Source organism: Festucalex cinctus, chromosome 8 (genome assembly GCF_051991245.1).
Source record: "Festucalex cinctus isolate MCC-2025b chromosome 8, RoL_Fcin_1.0, whole genome shotgun sequence".
Lineage (NCBI taxonomy): Eukaryota > Metazoa > Chordata > Actinopteri > Syngnathiformes > Syngnathidae > Festucalex > Festucalex cinctus.
In genome coordinates this window covers 21,790,985-21,811,372 of record NC_135418.1, presented here as the reverse complement: position 1 = coordinate 21,811,372, position 20,388 = coordinate 21,790,985, and the positions used below count along the sequence as shown (strand labels likewise).

Below are 20,388 nucleotides of genomic sequence, written 5' to 3'. Positions count from 1 at the left end.
GTTCTAGTGGGGAATAGCTCCATTTTGGCCACTAGTGCAAAAATCTCTCTTTCATAGTTCCTACACAAACTGATCCTTATTGACAGCATTTTTAAAATTAGATTGTATTGGAGTGCGGATAGGCGCACAAAGCAGATGCCAAACTCAGGTTCAACAAACTTGCCACTAAATTGGTTCTATTCTGTTTTACACATTAAAAACACACAATTTTCATTGATTCTATTAGCAATTACATTTTTTTTTTGTATTTTTGTTATTCAAGGCTGCCTACACAAATTGTAGGGGGACACTGTGTCTCCTTTTTTAATTAATAACGACGCTCAATTATAGGTTAGGTTATAAACTATTCTTCTTGTCTGAAGTGCTCTCTATCTTTATTACTGTCATCCAATCTTTCATCCTCACACATAGATAAAATATTGATCAGTCTGGGGTGAGGTGACACATCATCATCATCATCATCATCTTCCACCCCCATAAATTCCCCGAATGCTGGTTGACACCTCAGCCTCGGGAGGTGCCAATCAAAACTGAACATTATTATTATTATGTTTTGTATCTCATCAACTACAAATCCATCACGACAAGAAGCCAGATTGTTGAGATTGGTGGACTTTTTTGTGGCATGGGGACAACACTGGGTCACAGATGACCCCTAGAGGGGAGTGTATGTCACTGCAGCCCATCACAATCACCCAATTGTTCTCGCCTTACATGACCCCTTGCGAACAAATAAAACGTCATAAATGTGACTTTAAGTTGCATAAACAAAGTCGCACCATTGTAAGTTGCTCAAATGTATCAAATAGCTTTTAACGAATGTGCAATGCGTTTATCATCAACCCTTGAACTATATGTTTTCCCACAGGAGCAAAAGTATTTCCACTTATCTTGTACATACAGTAACACAGCACATATCCATAAACCCCCCCTAAAAAAAAACAAAAAAAAAACAGCCAATGTTAGCCCATTGTAAAAGAGCTGTCAGTTACGGCCGTCTGCTTTTGGGCCGAAAGGAAAAGCAGCGGGATTCATCTTGGGGGCCCACTGAAGGGGTTTTCTTCCTGGAAAAGGGCCCTAGCTCATGGACTTGAATGCACTCGAGCGCTAATCTTCCGAGCTGTGGGAGCACACTCTATATTCACACGCCGTGCAGAGATACCCCCCCGAGCAGGCACAGCTACGCATGCTGATGCTATACTGTGTTACACTCGTGCTTGATGCCAACATGGTGAGTGGAATTTTGCAGATTTGACCAATTTTGTGCCATTGTTACACTGCCCCTAAGTGGCCAACAAGGAAAACCGCAAAAACATCTGCGAGTCATACTGGTAAGGTCAACAAGATCTAATATAGCAATAAAAATGGCAAAGACGTCAACAATAAGGAGTAAAACAACTCGAAAAATAATTGACCTCAGCTTGTTCTTCAGTGTTAGCGTTGACGGTCAAAGTTGAACCGCAAAAAGGTGAAAACTCACTGACCATCAAACTCCCATCGAGTCATACCTCATATTAAAAGGCTTGATGAGTACTTTCCAAAGCTACACTTGGTTTATCAATATATAATCATGACGATGAACAATCGAGGAAAGAACTTTTTTTTTTTTTTACGACTAAATTAACAAAGTCACAAACAACCTCCATCAGGTCACATTCATATTAAAGGTTTGATGAAGACTTTCAAGATATGTAAATATTTTGCCAATATGTCATCAATGAAGGGCTTGGTTATGATTTTCCACATATGTGAGTATTCTACCAATATATCATCATCATGACGAGCAGTTGAGGAAATAAACAAGATTCTTACAAGTCGAAAATGTCATAAAATTCCATTTAACAGTCAAAGGTTGTTCCTCATATTAAAATGTTTGTTGATGACTTTCCAAGTATATAAACATTTTGTTAATATGTCATCATTATGACATAAATACATGTATATAAATTATGTATATATGTATATTATTATGATGATATATAAACAAATGCAAAGCAATTTCAAATGTGTGAAGAATCTGTCATTCCACACTGTCAAATAAGAGCAAATACTCCACATTTCTTCATCACAAATTATTTCTATAGGGTCTAAATGGTAGGCTACTGCCCTCTAGTGGATATGAAATGTACATTACCAGTTACACAACCAACATGATGGCTCTGTCCTCTGAAGATGACCCGGCAGGCTCACACACTGTGCAGGCCCATCAATGCAGCTCAGTATGCTCAGCAGGTGTGTGCATTGCATACTGCCACATCTGCAATGTGAAGAACGGCAAAGCAAAGATTGTCAACAACTCCTCTACTTCAAATCAACCCTCGGTGGCCATCAGCAGCATGAACTCGTCTCTATGGTTGATCATTTCCAACATTGTATTTAAAGTGTTGTATCCAGTCGGAATATTACTAAAAACAATTCTTTTTTTTTTAAAATTCAAATCATAAAATAAAAAGGAGAAAAAAATAGGGTTTGATTCTATAGCGCCACCTGTTGCCTTGGTATGAACTTCACAGCCTGAGAATGCCTTTTTGTATTATTGGCCTGGTTTATGAACATTTTTTTTTTGGACCGTATTTCAGTAATCAGAAATAACATTAAAATTATGTAGTAAATTTAATATAAATTAAAATCCTAAAGGGAAAAATACCAATTAAATTAAAAATGGTAAAGTGATTTGCTGGTGTTGATGGATAGGTTGCTAAAAAATATAAAATAAAAAGGAAAAAGAGTCTACGATTGGCTGGCAACCAGTCTAGGGTGTAGCACGCCTCTTGTCCTAAACCAGCTGTGATATGCTCACTGAGAAATATATGATCCACCCTTGTGGGTATGTGTTGTAGAAATGGATGGATGGAGGATATAGCGTTTGGGGATATAGCACCCCCTGCCGACTTGGCATAAAATTTACAGCTTGGGAATGCATTTACTAGTAGTATGCATATTAAAAAAAATACAAAAATAATATGAAATAACCATATAACCAAAATGAGGTCTGGAAAAAGCTGCAAGATGCTCTTTTTTCCCTTCTTAATTGAAGTCAAGTTAAGATTTCAACTTCAACATAAAAGCAGCCAAACGCAATCCTCAGGAGATGAATTGTACACGTATCAGTAACAGTTTGACATGTATTTTAAATTCTAGTAAATGTTACCTCTCAAGACATTAACAGGAAGCTGTAGAAACACTGGTTTATGGGTCACTCACGAAAATGAATACAAAAGCAATAAATCTGCGATACAGCAAAAGTGCAACGAATCAGACGAGGACATGTGACACGGGGCCAGGACACACCATGCTGGGTCATGCTGCTCTGGGAGATTTATTTAGTGATTTTCCATATTTTTTTTAATTGTTTTTTTTTTTTTCGTTTTCCACTTGCGCTCTTGTCAAGGAGGGTGATGGGTGGGACAGTCAAGCAGCAAGAGTCACAGTTGATTATCATCATTATGAGCATCCTCCCCCGTAGTAACAGAATCATTTGTCATCATCATCATAGAAGTTTTCCTCAAGCTAGAAAAATTTGTTTACATCACATCATTTAACTGATTTTGGAGAGCACAAACATTCCAGCAACACACTCTAGGATTAAGGGTGGGTAACAATCAGGGAGGGGGGGAAAAAAAGCATGACTTTTTGCATAGTATTAAATGAACAAAGACATTGAGTTCTTTATTTACAATTATTGTATAGATTTAGAAAAAAAATAGTTTCAAAAACAAGATGAACACTTAAATCACTTATCCATTAAATGGCTAAGCATGTATGCCAAAAGGTTAGTTAGCTTGTTGGCATGTCTCTTTTTCTTGGTTCCACAAACTGCATGCTGCTAAATACAGTACATCGAGGCAGGTGAGAGAATATATTGCAAGTTTCATCGTTATCATCAGCGGTGGCATTGGGGTAGGGGTGAAAATAGCGTGGACATCACATTTTGAGTTGAATTTCGTTACTGACGCATTACGAGAGACGTTAAAAATATTTACAGTAGAACCTCCAAAGAATGTCCAAAAACGTTAAATTTAAATTAATCAGCATAACTCAGCAAATTTTGGCGGATTATGCACCCCTTGGTGGGGATAGCCAAAAACTAAGACTAGCAAACAGAAGTGACTGAATTGTGAATTAGCAACATCTCGTTAGCGATATCACCTGCTTTGATTGTATGCCCCCCCCCCCAAAAAATAAATAAATAAATAATAATAATAATATAAACAACATTTAGTTTTATACTAACAATTTTACGAAGGAGTCATGCTACCATTGTAGCATCAATGGCTAACGTTGGCTTGTTTACAGTGTTAAAGCTAGCTTAGTACTGCTAGCGTTATTTGGTTCAAGCTGGATGTGTTTTTGTGTTAGAGAATTGTGCTCGTGCACATTAATGAGTGTTGTGAAAACCCCAAATTCTCACTTACAGCTAAGCATAAATTTCATACCAAAAAAACTACTATTAACTCAATTTCACAAGTGTGCTATAGTGGTTAGCATGTTTGCCTCACAGCTTGAGGTTCCAGATTCCAATTTTGGCTCAGGCCTTCCACTATGTTTCTCCCGGTGCTTCATTCAAGATAAATTATGTAATGTGATGTGTGAAAAGGTGAAAATACTTACTGCCCCCAAACACCTATTCTTATCCTCTCAAGGCCTTTTCACACTGCACTTAGCAGGGAGTGGACTTCTGCCTCGACGGCAATGCACCTCATATGTTCTATTTGAGAGTGGAGAGGAGCCGGTGGAGTAGTGTTATCTTAGCGCACAGACCAACTGCAGTGTGAAAAGGGCTTTAGCCTTCAAAAGGGTGAGTGGTTTTCCTGTATTTTAGTTTTATTCTGTACATTTCTTCTTGTTTGACAGTTAAGCATTGTACTTGGATTATTTCCAATGAGGGGAAATGACTTTGGAGGTTCCACTGTATTTTCACTGTGTGTGTGCCTTGGTTGTTGTTGTTTTTATTTTTTTAACTGACAAGTAATCAAATAAATACACAAGTATTTTTATGTTCAGTCAACTTAATTATTTTCCGACAGGCCTGAGCGGATTGGTAAAGCTTGTGCACCCTCTTCATATGGGATCAGACGCGAGGATTGGAGCAAACGAGATGGGACAGCTTGGATAGTAGATTGTAATATTAGCGTGTACTTATTTAGTAGAAAAATGGTTATGGTTTGCATAATGAGCCTATAGAACACGCCGCGTTTGCCAGTGTCTTGAGTTAGTAATAGAAAGAGTACAGGCTTGTTTAAAGTGGCCTTTTCCTTCCGAGTGCAATATGTTGGGGGGTTTTTTTTGTGTGTAACTTTGCCTCTGCTGATCGTGTGGATCGGTCAAAGCACAATAAATATTACAACTATAAGTGAGCACAGCTGAGATGCTAGAGTACTGTATATTCCGTGACGGCAGGAAGACAAGCTCGGTTAAAACACACAAAAAGCACATCTAGATTTTACACCACGTAAATTGTCATTCATAACCAAATAGTGCAGAAAAAGTCTTTTTTTCCTTCTTTTTTTTTTTAAGATATATGTATATGTCTATAGAAAAAGAGCCAAAGCAACATTCCATTTTTGTGTCACTGTTTCCCCCGGAGATGTTTAAAAATGGCCGACAGTGATGTGAGGCTGTCTGTGGAGGAAAATCAATTTGAATTAACCTGGATTAAAAAAAATAAAAATAAAACTATATAGCCAAGATTTTAAACAAATAATAACAGTAATAAAAAGATTTCTGTCCATGAAAAACAAAAACAAATGGACATGTTAGCAAGATACATATACCAACATGAAATGAAGTAGGCATAGCTAACAAGTACACCCACAAAAAAATATTAAGAACCCAAGAGCAAATGACACAGGAAGTCTGCCATTTTGGTTTGAGGCTTCCATTTGAGGGGCATTTCAGCAATCTAAGATCAACTATTCCTACAAATTTGGCCCGATTACTACTAAATTTGAGCTAAGCTGACTAGAGAACTGGGTGACGCTAAATTTGGAAGCTTTTGAGTTTTCACCATGGCATGTGGGCGGAACAAGGCAAAAACGAAGCTCTTATCACTCGGCTGCACATGCTCGGGATTGACAAAATCCAGCCCTGAACGCTAGTTTGATTTAGCAGCATGAAATTTTGTAGGCATGTTTATCACAAGTAGACCCACAAAAAAAAAGTCAAGAAGTCATGGCCAGGAAGACACAAGAAGTCTGCTGTTTTAGCTTGAAATAACGATTTATAGGTCATGAGTCCATCAAAGATGAATGACTCCAATAATTTTTCTCTGATTGCTCACAAATTTAAACCAAAACATTTGTGAACAAAATTTAGAGAAATTTGAGTTTTCACTATAGCGTGCGGTCGACACAGCACCAAAATTTGATGAATCACCATAAAATCCAGTTCTTCTAACTCAACTCCACAAGGTCAGGGTTATCAAAATCAGTTTCTCGAAGGCAGTTTAACTTAGCAACGTATAATTTGTCATGAGCAGACCTACAAAAAAGTATAAAGAAGCCATGCACCAAAACACAGGAAGTCTGCCATTTTGGTTGGAAGTGACCATTTTACGGTCATTTCCATTGGTCAAAAAAGACAACTCCTCAAAATTTTGTCTGATTGATCCCAAATATGACTCAAGACTCCTTGGGAACTGGGTGATACTCAAAATTAAGTCCCTGAAACCAGTTTTACTTGACATGAAATTTGGTAAGCATTACCTATCAAGAGTAGACCTACAAAAAAAGTCTGCCATTTTGGTTTGAAATGGTCATTTCAGGGTCAATTTCTTTAAAACAAACTACTACTAGAAAGTTAGTCCGATTGCTACCTAATTTAAACCATGTAGGCTAGACAGATGAGCAAAAAAACCCGGTAATTTTAGTTTTCGACACTGCATGTGGGCGGAGCGTGGCGGAAAAGTTGAATACGCAAAACACTAGTTTATTAAAGACCAAACTAGTAGTTTAATGAGTACGGGTTAAACCTTCTACCGTTAACTAAAAAATAAAATATAGTGCAACCAATTTTTTGTTTGTTTGTTTAAAAATGGCCTACAGCGCTGTGTGGATGTTGTTCTCTCTGACAGAGGAAATGCATTGAAATTGATTTGAATTTGATAATAATAAAACAACAACAATATATCCCAATGACATTGTTTAAAAACGATTCCTGTGAGGGCAAAATATATTACTTCCGCTAATGTGACTAAAGCAGTTCATTTTTAAGGTCCTGATATCAACCTTTAAACTGGGAAGAAAAAAAACAACAACAAAATTATATATTATATATAAAAAGGAAGAAGCAGCAGTGAAAGAAAGTTAGCGAATGATAGAATTACTCCCCCTGTCCCAGTGGATGCCTTTTCTTTAGAAAAGAAAAAAAACAAACAAAAACAAATAAACCAAAGGCAACTCCATCCCAACAATCGTAAAGAATAATACTAAGATTCCACATTTACTACCATTATAGTTTGGTTTCTTTTTGTTTGTTTATCCTCTAAAAATATCTACAATATTTCACAAGATAGCAGGCAAATTCCAGCACAATTTTTTTTCTTCCAATTTTTTTTTCCCCCTCTGTTTTTTTTTTCCCATTTAGTTTTAATCCTCAGCAACAGTAATAACACACTGTCTGACCTCCGGCGTCCCTTCTTCTAGAAACCAGGAAGTATATCTCTAAGTGGTTTGTAAACAAATTACATTCTCTTTTAAGACATAAATAAGTCCAAAGTACTTTCGAGCCATTCAAAGCAGGAACAAGGCAACATGCCGACAAACAAAGATAAAACTCTCTCTACTGTAAATATATTTATGTGTTCATATTTATAGAATATAATCCCGTAAATGCTCGTAAATCGCTGTTGTATTATTTTTGCGCTCCTCTTTTTCTTTTTTGGGCGGGCGGCGGTGCAAAGCTGCTGTGCAAGTTGAGCCCTGGCACCCGGTCACATGACCAAATGTCATGTGAACATGCCACGCAGAAGGAGAAGAAGAGGACGACGCTGTCCTTACGTCCACCGCAAAAGAATCCAAACGGGAGGGCGAGGGTGGGTGGAACCCTTTTTAAATAAAACTCGGGCCAATGTACATTCATGCAGGAGCGACAATAATAATGTAACAATAATATTAATCAGAATATAATTACGAGGAGAGGGGAGGTTCCAGTGTTTGTTTTCCTCCTCCATCTCGTCAGTTTGCTCCTCCACGCGAGCGACACAACCACAAATGCAAGGTGGCTGTTTCGCTTTTTCTTAAGCTTTCTTTTCTTTCTTTTTTTTTGATTGTATGTACCGGTTACTTGAGGAGGTGACGGTTTCCGAAACCAGGAGGTTAGAGGCTGGTCTCCAAGCTGTGCAAAGGGCTGGCGGGGCTGGACGAGGCCGCCGATTTACTGGTGTCGATGGTGAGGTTGATGCCGCTGTCGATGGCGTTGTTGTTCTTGTTTGGCGACGTCGGCTGGCTGGAGTACTTCCCCCTCCGGCGAGCCGAGTCGTCGTCCGTGTCGTCGATGAGCGGGATGTTGGGCGTGGAGTCCTCTATCCTAAACTCGGGCTGCGTCATGAAGTTGTGGATGGAGGTGCGGGAGTCGGGCTTCTCCAGGCCTTCGTAGAGGGAGCTGCGGAATGCGTTCACGACGCGGATCTGCCGGGGGGAGAAGAGAAGAGCACACGTGGGGATTAGGAAGTGGGTGGGACGGCGGGGAGGAGGAGGAGGTGGGCGCTTCTCATGGATGAGGTCGGACATCCCAGTGCGTCATGTTAACACAAAGCTGCCCCATTGGTCTTGGGTAAAATGTCGTTACTGACACTGAATCTCCCAAAGCGGTACAATCATGGATCGATTATTGTCAATTCTGCCATTCAGGTCCTTGTTTGAGAACAGCAACTTCAACATGTTTATTTCAAAGTTTCGAGAAGGTCAAATTAAATTGTTGGTACTGGGGGAAAAAAAACAAAACATTTAAATCAGATTCCATTCAACACTGCAGATTACACCTTTTATAATAATAAAAATAATAAAAATATATTTATTTATGTTGGCAAAAACTTTTTTTTTTTGGTAGAAAACAGGAAAATGTTCTAACGTCAAAAACAAAATAAAAAATATTAAGACAAAATTCTTTGAAACACTAATTATACAAGTTCATTTTGGATGAAGCAAAAATGTATTAAATTAGTTATTTTAAAATTAAAAAAAAGATGCAAATGTATAAATAAACTAAAAAATTAGCATTCTAATTTTTTTTTACGATTATGCTGATTTTGTAATTGTGGAGTGTAATAATTAAATTTGCAATTGAATTTTGATTAATTGCACAGCCCTATTCTTTTGACCTTGATAATAGTTTCCGCAGTACAAAAACATACCACTGGTCCCCCCCCCCAAAAAAAACAAAACAAAACTGATCTTAAGGTATTATGACAAATGTTATGGTCTCTTCAAAGATGCCTTAAAAATAAATAAATAAATAAATAAATAAATAAATGTTTTTTTAAAATCACCGTAGCACCTTTGTTTTCCCAAAACCAATATGGCGGCTCATACTTTGTTACATCACGTCAACTTCCCCCCATTGGCGCTTGTTAATAAGAAGGCCGGGCGAGAAGAGGGTTTTGCTTTCAAAGCATTACCAAACATTTCACTCAAGTTGGGTGCGTGCACTATAGGAAAACTGTGAGGAACATCACAAAAAAAACAAAAAAAACAAAGCAACACAAATGCCTGTTATAAGTATACGCTTTTAGTCCAATGTGCTGTTTACCTAGAAACAAGCCACGTTAATCAATGCAATGCTCACAGGAGAAAAACAAACAAACGTGAAAAGAAATCAAATTTAAAAAATGCATGGTCATCGACCATCACGTTGTATCCCACCGGGCACTCTCCAGTTTTCAGCTTTAACATTGATTTGCTTTCTTATGTCTACACTGACTTTCTTCACAATCTAATCAAGTTTCATAAATTGTGTTTAACTTTTTACACTCAGATAATGTTTATTTTTGATTGACATCAAGTTCATTTATAAAATATTAGGCATTATTATTGCATCACACTGACAGATGTTTCTAACTTGTACAACTCAATTTACTGAAAAGACGGGAGGGGGGGGTGGACACTGAAAATGCTGTTGCAAAAGTGTGCACACACTCTTATAAATAGGGACGTGGCTGCAACTCCACTCATTTGAACTCATGTTAAATAGAAGTTGGCACACAATCGCTACCATTTATGTCTGATTAACCCAAAATTTGGTCCAGCTGTTCTAGTCTGCTTTTACTGCCATATTTGTCATCATGCAGTATTTTAAAGCACAAGCCATTTTTCTTTTATATCCGCTATATGTCCGATTCTAAAATATGACATCACTTTCAAATTTCATTTCGTCTGAGTTTGGTCCAAAAATTGAAGATAAAAAAAACAAATAATTACATTACATTAATGTCAATCAAAACTGAACATTATTACATATACATCTCTCTTTGGCTTCCTAGCTCCGCCTGCATTCTACAAAATGCCATCTGTTGTTCAAAGGAAACATTAAAATCTCTGTGGCAGCACCGGAGGGGCGACTATGAATTCATAGTCTGACACGGTGGGATACAATTCAGGAGAATATCACATGCATGTTGGAGGAAATCTGGTGGACAAGGTCAGTAAAGAGGAAGGAGGTTAGATCTGAGCCATCCAATCAGGTGCTCTAAAAAAACAAAAAAAACAAACAAAAAAAAAAAAAGTATAAGAGACAACTCTGCTGGCTCAGCATCCACACACAAGGTGTGGGACACGCACATATAGAGCACAGGGTGGTCCCAAACAATAGGAGGGCGGAGATGGTTTGCGCACGTTCACAAGCAGTGCAGGAGGAGAACACTCACAACAACAAAAACAGCACACGCATGTTGTGAGACAAATGAGCAATCATCGTCACATACAGTATGACGACAACAGGAAGTCAACACAACCGACATGCAACAAGACAACAAGTAGAAAACGTTGACACAAAACAAATGGATGGTAGGAAATTAATATATACTGTATTTATATATATATATATTTTTTTTTAAATCGGGTCTGACGGCCTCAACTCCATGCATGGATTGGTTAACATTCAAGTAAGAGCATACGATATTTAATCAGTCTATTGAGGTAGATTTATGGCAGAAAAGTTTAAAGTGCAATACTATAAAATGATTAAAAAAATGTTTTACTCTTGGAAGCCCCAACAAAATCCAATTACCAAAGCAATAATTTATCACACTCCAGCTAATACGCTTTAACATCTTACACCCAAGATATTGAATAGTTTGCCCAAAAACCCATTAAACAAACAACAACAAAATATTTTACTTCACTATACTAAAAGTAATAAATATTTGTATTCACAAAATATTTTTACTTTTATACTATTTTTAAATTGGGAATATAAATTGAAAAAAATAACTAATTCACTATAAAATATTTAAATGCACATTATTATTATTTTCTTTAGACGCTTCAGTTTCGTTTTTAAATGAAGAAAATATATTGATATCGGCCCATGCAATATGCATATCGCAAAGATATGCAATAAGTTTCATATGGAATTTCATGCTTTTATCTGAATTTGGCCAATCAGCCGCTTACTAAAATGTGCACCATCATTAAGAGGTAATTACAATTAATTAAGATTATATTGAGTTTGCTTATTTTGCTACATGAAAAAAATGTAATTCTTTCATTAGATAATAAAAATGTAATTTCTTTAGGTACATGTTAAATATCGCAATATGTCTATAATTTAAAATGCCTGCCAATTTCTTTACAAGCTTTTACAACATTACACATTTTAAATGAGTTTCTCATTTAATTTAAATATACTGAATGCGTGTTTACATATTAAAAATGTAACACTAATACAGTACATGTAAGTACACGATTATATTCAAATGCGTCAAACCGTACAGCATATTAAAAAAAAATGTGTATCCGATTTAGATTATTTAAATTAGTTACACACTGAAAAGTGATTTTAGACATTAAAAATAGATTTAAAAAATTACCTGTCACAGTTTACATTTTTTAAGTATTAAATAGTAAAAAGTTACACTAATATCCGGCATGTATACTCCATCAATTTTAAAATAATAAACTATAATAATAATAATAATGATCGAAAATGAGATCATGTGACAGGATGTCTGACACGTAACACCGATGGAGTGTTCCAAAATAGCGGGAGGTTGAATTTGCCAATTGTCGCTTCGGCTGCAGTTGATGTACTGTATGTGTCCGTAACCATGGCGACATAACACTCAATTTCACAACATGATGCAACAGGACTGGGGGTGCCATCGAATGAATCATTTCAATGCTAACATTTTGAGCATATTAGCAATTTATTTGCCACCTACTGAGGTTAGAAATAATGAATAAGACCAGGATCCTTAAATGAAGCAAACCACTGCAGCTCATACTTGAATGTTTACCATCTGTGGAATTAGTTTGAGCTTGCGTCCGTCATGACACAAACGGGTCGGGTGGGATGCCAGTGTTGAGGGTTAGTGGTGGGGGGTTGTCGGTTTTATGGGGATATGAGCAGAGGGAGACAAACTCACAACCTGAAATGTCACGCCGTGGGTATCACCCTTAGTCCCGCGCTCCTAGCACTCTGAGGAAACAGACAACACATCCAACAATGAGAGGACAGTACACCCGAGCATGGGAGGAGATTTGAAATCCAGCGTGAACAGCAACGAGACAGAAATATGCAAACAAAAAAGCAGAAGAAAAGCAGAAAAAAATAACATAAAATAATGATTCAGAATCTCCAACCCCGCCAAAGAACTCTGATTGGTTAAAGGGTTGATACAGTGGATCCTCCAAAGTGGAATTATTATAGGGCTGCTCGATTATGAAGAAAATATTAATCACGATTAATTTTAAATAAAGTTTCGTAATAATTGCAATCACGATTAGGACAATAATAATAAGTTCCTTTTGGACCAAACAATATTTATTAGTCATTAAAAAAAAAAAAGGTAAAAATAAATTAACTAAAATAACTCAAAATGAGTATTAATCTTTTATTTTTGTAATAACTGAAATTGTAATTGAATTTCAAATAATTGCACAGCCCGAAATTATTATTTGTAAAATATTTATTTACAATCCACGCAATGTTTTAGGTAACATTTTCTCTGCCATACAAGTGCAAAGAGAACTGACAGTAAACTAATAAAAGACTTTAGTCGAAAAATTACATACCGTATAGACTCTGCTCACACGTTCAGCCAAACTTAGAGAAGTCGCTGTCGGACAGTTGGACAAACACGGACATTAAGCAGTTTTACTTTCTGCTTTACTTAATGCTTGTTGGAGAATTCTAAAGTAATTTGCCCAAGAGAGCAGTTGAAGGCTGACAAGCCCTCTCTACACTCTGGGGCCTATTCACTAAAGGTTTGTGTCGCCTTTGCACGGCGCTAACCAGTAAAAATGGAGCAATCCGGGAGCGCCTAATTCACTTAACTCTTTTAGTGCCACATGTTATCAAAAAAAAAACTTTGATATGACAAAGGCTGTGATCATTCACGAAAAGAGATACAATGCTTCCATCTGCTGGCCATAATTAGTGGATGTTTTTGATTCCACAACCCATTTACCAGGCAGCACTGCACTTAGACCCTCCACTGAGAAAATACAAAATAAAAAAACTTAGTTGACGTCATTTAACGTTTATGGCGGCATACGTCGTGATTTTACTGATCGTTATTAAACGTTTTTGGCAGTCAAAGAGTTAACTAAGTGCGCGGCCAAACAGAATGTGCCACTGTGCGCCGGTGTTATTTGCGCGTATGTAAATGAGGTAATTTGCATACATTTGATGCAAAATATGCCCACCCCAATGCAAAAGAGACTCATTGATATGCAGCGTATTCACTAACGCAAGCGGAAATAGCCACATTGAGTTTGCGTGACGCAAATAATGTTGATGGAAAGCATGTATTAACCTGCTGCAACCTCGATCACGGGATCATGACAGCAGTGCATGTGGCACGGTGCACGTCCCTTGGGACACATAACGTAACCCGGGCTGATCAGCAATGGCGGGGAGGCATTTTACAATCATTTTTATGTGCCAGATGCATACTGTACGTCCATGCCAACCTCTGAAAATATATTTTTAAAAAACGATTGCACCAATAATTTGTACTTTATGAATGAATGACGCTGTTGTCGTCCTCTCTGCTCTGTACAGCTTAATGGCGCTCTAAACGCTTACTTTGGTTCAACCTTGCTTTCTTATAATGTCATCTTTCTCGCAACTGTTTTACTATAACAACCATGTTGTTGGCGCAAATCCATTGCCATGTGTGGTAAATCAGGTGCAAATTTGCTCCAAGCTGTCAGTTTTGTGGGCGTGTTTGCGTCGGTATATGATTAGAGCAATATCCTTAGTGAATAGGTGGGTAACTGGGCGCAGACTGCGGGTGCAGTTGTGGTGCAATATTTCGCACTATTACCGGACACGGCGCATTCTTAGTGAATATACCCCTCTCTTCTGTCTTTTTGCTCTTGCTGAGTCTCAGATGGCGAGTTGAAATATCCTTTGCACCCTTTGATTGCCACTGAAGAGATGACCTGTGTGGCCCATGTGTGAATTTTCTCGCTGTGCTGTCGCATTAACAAGTCGCACAGTACAAAGAAAGACGAAACAATTCAAATGCAGGCAAGAAATTTGACAGGCTGCAAGTCAGGCTCGAATGGTCAATCGTCTTCATCAAGCCAAGCCCTGCTTTCATCATCAAGTGACTGACATCCTGCCATGCGGTCTCCGAAGCAATCCAAACCACCTCATCACATTCTTCTCATTCTCACTGAACCTCCAGAGAAGCAAAATCTACAGTGAGTCCGACTTGGGTCGATGCAGCAGTTAGCTATTTTGGGGTGTTTAAATTTAGCATAGTACAAATGACCTCATCAACCTCTTCTGCTGTAGATTTAGTCTTCCACATCACGCACTCCTTTCAAGCTCCAGAGTTCACACACGACGTCTTACAATATTTTTCATAATTGAAGCCTTTGAGACACTGTGAAAAAAAAAAAATGTTCCCTGATTTTATTAAACGCAGAGTGCTGAAATTCTAATCTTAATCATTCAGATAATTAATCACACTTTAGGCTCATTAAGCTCAAGTCTCAGTAGAATGGTAGACACCTAGCTAGACCGATATGGTTTTTTCAAAGCCGATACTGATTATTAGTTGACATAGACAAATAATTATTAGTGTAGAAATTTTAAACAATTATTTTTTCTTTTAATTTTAAACATAAAGAATTCAGCTTTGTTTAAAAATTGTAACAAAAATTGCAGGGAACTTCCATAGTTATCAGCATGTGTTAAGCTAAATTAAAAACTAAGCAAGTAAATAGTTCCTTAAAGTTTTCTCCTGTAAAAAAAGTCTTCCAAAATTTCAACTTATTAAAATTTGTATTTTTTATTTTTTTTTTTAAATATTTTAAAATATAAAAAGTATAGGGAGTGTCCCATTAAGTGAAAATTTAAATAAATCCATAAATAAAAAAGGTCTCTGTATCTCACTGAGGACAAATGCATGCGAATGTAGCTAATTTGGGGTTTTCGTCAGGGTTCGTAAAAGGTTTCAAAAGAATCTTCTTAGACAGTGAAAAATTGTCTGAATAGTAAAAACTGTCTGTGAACATCTTACAAATCCTGATCCGTAAAAAGGCCGATGCCGATATTTGTCAAAATCCCAAATATCCCTCCACTACACTACATTAGTGTGTTCAACTTTGGAGGCTCCACTATGTTTTTAATATAACGGGGCTGACGTCCCTGAATGCGAGCAGACAGACAAGCAGACTGACAGAGTTCTGACTCACGGCCAGTAGACGGAGCAGCAGCAGCAGCAGCAGCAGCGCTTGTAGGAGAGGAAAGGGCATTGGACAAGGACACGTGACTAGGACTAGAAACATTGGTTACATCCTGGTTCTGGCTGGTGGTGGACGACTGGCGTCTCAGAGCTCCCGCCCCCTGAAAGGAGGTGCCACTCTTGAAGGTGTTGACTACTTCGATCTGCGGGGAGGAGAGAGCGGGACAGGAGAGGACAAATGGCGGCTCGGGGTGAGCGCGGCGAGGCCAGGAACAACGACAAAGCACAAAATGTCCCGATTGTGACGAGACGAGGCTGAAGGTCAGGGTGTTGCATCACCTCGGCAAAATGCTTTCTGGTCACACTCATTGCTTCTCTGCCTGACCTCCAAAACAAATTTATATTTGTAATAACTGTATTTGATTTATCAACCAGAAACCTCCAATGACACTTTTTTTAATGTTCCCAAATTAAGGAAAAAAACAACAACTCAAAAGCTAGTAGGGAACTAGTAGTAGCGAACAACAGTTACATTAATGTACCGTAATGTATGTAATATAAGGTATCAATAATGATTTCACTTAATTTTGGGCTCTCTAAGAAATCTCTATTAAATGTTACTATTATTATTTTTTTAATTGTGATCTATACAAAGCGCATAGTCGGGATTTTAAAACTGTCGCTGTTCAAAAAGTCAACCTGTGTCTGCAGTTGGCATGTATTCTTCTGCTTCTTAACGGGGCTTGTTTAAGTCTAACTGTACTGTGAGTTTTTTTTTTTTTTCCCCAATTTACTTGAATATGTACAGAAGAGGATCAGGGCCAGTGAAGAGGGGAAAAAAAAAAAAAGGTTGGCAGAAAAATCACAGAATTCTAACTTCAAAGTGAGAATTTCGACTTTAATTTCAGAATTCTGACTTAATTCTGACTTTATTCTCAGAATTCTGAAATAAAAGTCAGAGTTCTCATTTTGAAGTCAGAATACTGAGATTAAAGTCATAATTCTCACTTTAAAGTTAGAATTCTGAGAATCAAGTGAAAATCATGCCGACCTTTTTTTTTCTCTTCACTGGCCCTAATCTTTTTCCTTAAATATGGGTGTTGGAAAACAACACAGTTAAATTAATTTACTGTGTGTATACAAATACATTTTGAGTGTTTTTTTTTTTATTGTCTATGAAGCGCTGTAGGATGTCGACCTGTGTTACCATTGCGATGTGATAGCGACCCCCTGGACCATCAGCAACACACAGTGAGATGAAACCATTCAGTACACAACAGTCAGATTGTTTTGAATATCACAGTGATAACGGTCTGCAGAGATCAGGGTCCATGGACCATCTTCTTGGGGGTCCACCAGGGCCTTCATTTCCGTACCCCGAGCGAGAGCCGCCTGTCTGTAACCTTAACTCATCTTGAGAGCAAACATTTTACATTACGGACTCCGGTAACAAAAGTTTAGACTTCATAGGTGATGACATCATGTAGCTTAAAACTTGTGATTGAGCTCCCTACCTGAGTCTGAATGCGGTTGAGTCCTCGGAACCAGAGGATCTGGCCTCTCCTCAGCTCCCTCTCCGCGTGGTCGATCTCCTCGTTCTCCTCGTTTACGTCCTCCTCCGGGAGTTCGTCCTTTTGGCTGAGCTGGCCGGCCCGCCGCAGGAAGCGCAGCTTGCTGTTGGGTATTGTGGCGATCACCTGAGAACCGCAGAGAGAAAGGTGTGATGTTTACATTGTGTGTAATAGATAATAAATGATTTGATTGATATATCACACCCTCATTGATTTGCTTTGTAAGGCATATTTGCACCAGACTTGTATTGGTGGGAAAAAGTCAAACCTGTGAGAATAAATTCATTTAAATAAAAGGTAAAAAAAAAAAAAAAAAAAAAAAAAAAAGATTGTGAGGAAAAAGATCAGAATATTCTAAGTAATTTTTATTTTTATTTAGATCATTTCAGGTTTTATTTTTTTGGCAGGCATAGGTCTATGCTGTTTTTGTTTTGATTTTTGTTGTTGTTGTTGTTGTTTTTTTATTTATTTTCCTCCACACCCGCACCCCCTTCCCCCACCAGAACGTCATTCCATAATGAGAATGAAGTCCCAATTTTTGAGAATGAAATTGAAAGAATTTTTTTGTGGAACAAGTGATCGCATCAGAAATTATATTAAAGTAAATTTTTTTGTATGCTAATGAACGATAAAGCCATATTTTTTAAGGAATAAAGTTGACATTTTTCATGATAAAATGGTAGTTAATATCGCAGCTGAAAAATAATGTGTAATATACAACAGTTCAAGTCATTTTTTAAATTTAATTATTTATTTATCATTGCAATTTATTTTTAGAATTTTACACAATTTTTCCAAGATAAAATTTCTTATTTTGAGAGAAAAAAGTACTCACGAGAATTAAGTAATTTCGTTTTTAATTGTATTTCCGAGATAAAAAGTACTGTCATAATATAGCAACATTAAACTTAAAAATCCATCAGAAGCTTATTTGACTAAAGTTGTACTTAAAGTCATAACAATCCAACATTAAAAGTCAAAATTTTGCCTCAATCTTATGACACTCATTTTGCATGTTCCCAAAACATATTTTTAACTGCCATATCCAATGTGAGTTCAATGCCGGACATGATCTGTGTTTTGGATAGGGGCTCTCAAAATTGATGCAGAGAAATTGTGATTGGTTTGTTCGTTACCTGGCCCCACACGAGCTCCCCCAAGCCGAGGAAAACGCACCACATCCACTTCTCCAGGTCTAGAGGTTGGCAGCTGAATGGCTTCCCGCCAAACTGTACAATTATTATCTAAACAAAAAATAAAAATAACAAGGAGACAAAAGAACATGTTTAGTATTAGTATACTGTAAATACAAGTGAATTCATGTTGTTAAAAAGAACTTTACAAACTCTATAGTCAGTTTTGACTATCAAACAAGTGTGACAATAAGTAGCTTACCTGTACAGCGAAGGTGCCAAAAACAATGGAGCAGAAGATGGGGTTCCTAAAGATGCCCTCAAAGACGTTGCGCTCGCCGTGTATCTTGCGGGCGTTGATCTCGTTAAAGAGTTGCATCATGACGAAGGTGTTGAAGATGATGGTGTAGTGCTCTGAGGGGGGCGCATGGAGGGGCGCATTGCGGCCGCTGTCGATGTCGAAGATCTGCTCACCTGTAGAGGAAAGTGAGGTTTGAAGTCATGTAAACAAATGGATTAGACCACTTCATCTTAGATACTTAGCTTTTTTTTTTTTTTTTTTTTTTTTTAATTGGCACGATGCGCCCTGCTAAGCGCAGTGTGAAAAATCTTTAGTTCATACCGATGAAGAGGAGGAGAAAGATGATGATGAGCTGATAGACTCCATGTCCCAGAATGTTCTTGGTCATGGTGCTGGAGATGAGGGGCTTGTTGCGTCCGTACGGCTTCCTCCTGAGCAGGGACTCCGTGGGGGGCTCGGTGGCCAGGGCCAGCGAGGCGAATGTGTCCATGATCAGGTTGACCCAAAGCATCTGCACCGCTTTTAGGGGCGAGTCCTGAGGAGCAAAACATGAACTTCAAACCATCAACACAAACATACTAAACACAAGCTGCCTCATCATGATCAGAATGTCCAATTGTTTGTTGGTTACTTTTACGCTGCTTTATTTGAGCTTACGAAGCAGGCTGTGATATGCATTTGCAGTTCAGTAACAGCTCCTTACAGGTTATTCTCTTAAATATAAGTTAGATTGAAACCTGCGATAAGCCATCCATCTTGTTATACCTCAAACTGATTGCAATTCAATAACTGGACACAGATAGACAAACAATTACACTCATACCTACTTATTTTTAATGAACCTAACATGTAAGGCATTAAAGAAGAGCAATATTTAAATCAGATTTTTATAAAAAGTCAATATTTCTCCAAAATCTCATTAGAATAAAAAAAAAAAGGGCAAACTTATGAGAGTAGAGTTAGATTTTTTTCAGGGGGAAAAATAATACAAAAAAACTCAAAATACAGATTTTTCTGTTGTAATCCTATGACATGTTTATGATGAGCTTTTTTTTCTTTTTTCTTTTCTTTTTTTTCCATGTCCAAGTATTACTGGAATTGTTTAGTACATTTTGGTGTAAATGCTGAATTTGTGAAGATAATGTTTTTATATTTTTAAGGGGAATAAAAAGTCATTAGAAACTGATTCATAGTCATTTATTTGTTTTGTTTTGCTTATGTAGATTTTTTTGGAGCAACAAGTCATAATCCTATAAAATTATTTATTTTATTCAGAACAAATGTTTGCTTTTTCTCTTAGATGAAAAAAAGTATCTATCGAGTCATAATACAAGACTAAAATCATGCATTTTAGGATAAATCCATATTTTACGATAAAAGGTTGCATTACTCATATTTTTTTTAAGATAAAGGCACAATTTTACAGGAACAAAGTTAATTTTTTGAAATAAAAGTCCGACTTTTGAAAAGATAGATTCGATTAGGCTAAATACAGTAGGATTAAAAGTTACTTACACATTTACTGTT

General features: G+C 37.3%; 1 protein-coding gene across 11 annotated transcripts in view; it reads right to left on the bottom strand.

Annotated features, from left to right (window-relative positions):
- Window positions 1–3,174: 3,174 nt before the first annotated feature.
- The window catches only part of atp2b2 (ATPase plasma membrane Ca2+ transporting 2), a 90,558-nt gene continuing 73,344 nt past the window's right edge, over window positions 3,175–20,388 (bottom strand). For 7 of the 11 annotated variants that reach the window (XM_077528475.1, XM_077528473.1, XM_077528472.1 and 4 more), the window contains 5 exons: window positions 19,183–19,396; window positions 18,823–19,034; window positions 18,564–18,671; window positions 17,371–17,553; window positions 3,175–8,627 (listed from right to left, as the gene is read on the bottom strand). In XM_077528475.1, the coding sequence (XP_077384601.1) occupies window positions 8,316–8,627; window positions 17,371–17,553; window positions 18,564–18,671; window positions 18,823–19,034; window positions 19,183–19,396 (1,029 nt within the window). In that variant the 3' untranslated portion in view covers window positions 3,175–8,315. Of the gene's footprint in view, window positions 8,628–12,583; window positions 12,634–15,866; window positions 16,060–17,370; window positions 17,554–18,563; window positions 18,672–18,822; window positions 19,035–19,182; window positions 19,397–20,388 lie in introns of all 11 variants that reach the window. The other 4 variants (XM_077528477.1, XM_077528480.1, XM_077528479.1 and 1 more) reach the window with 3 other exon arrangements.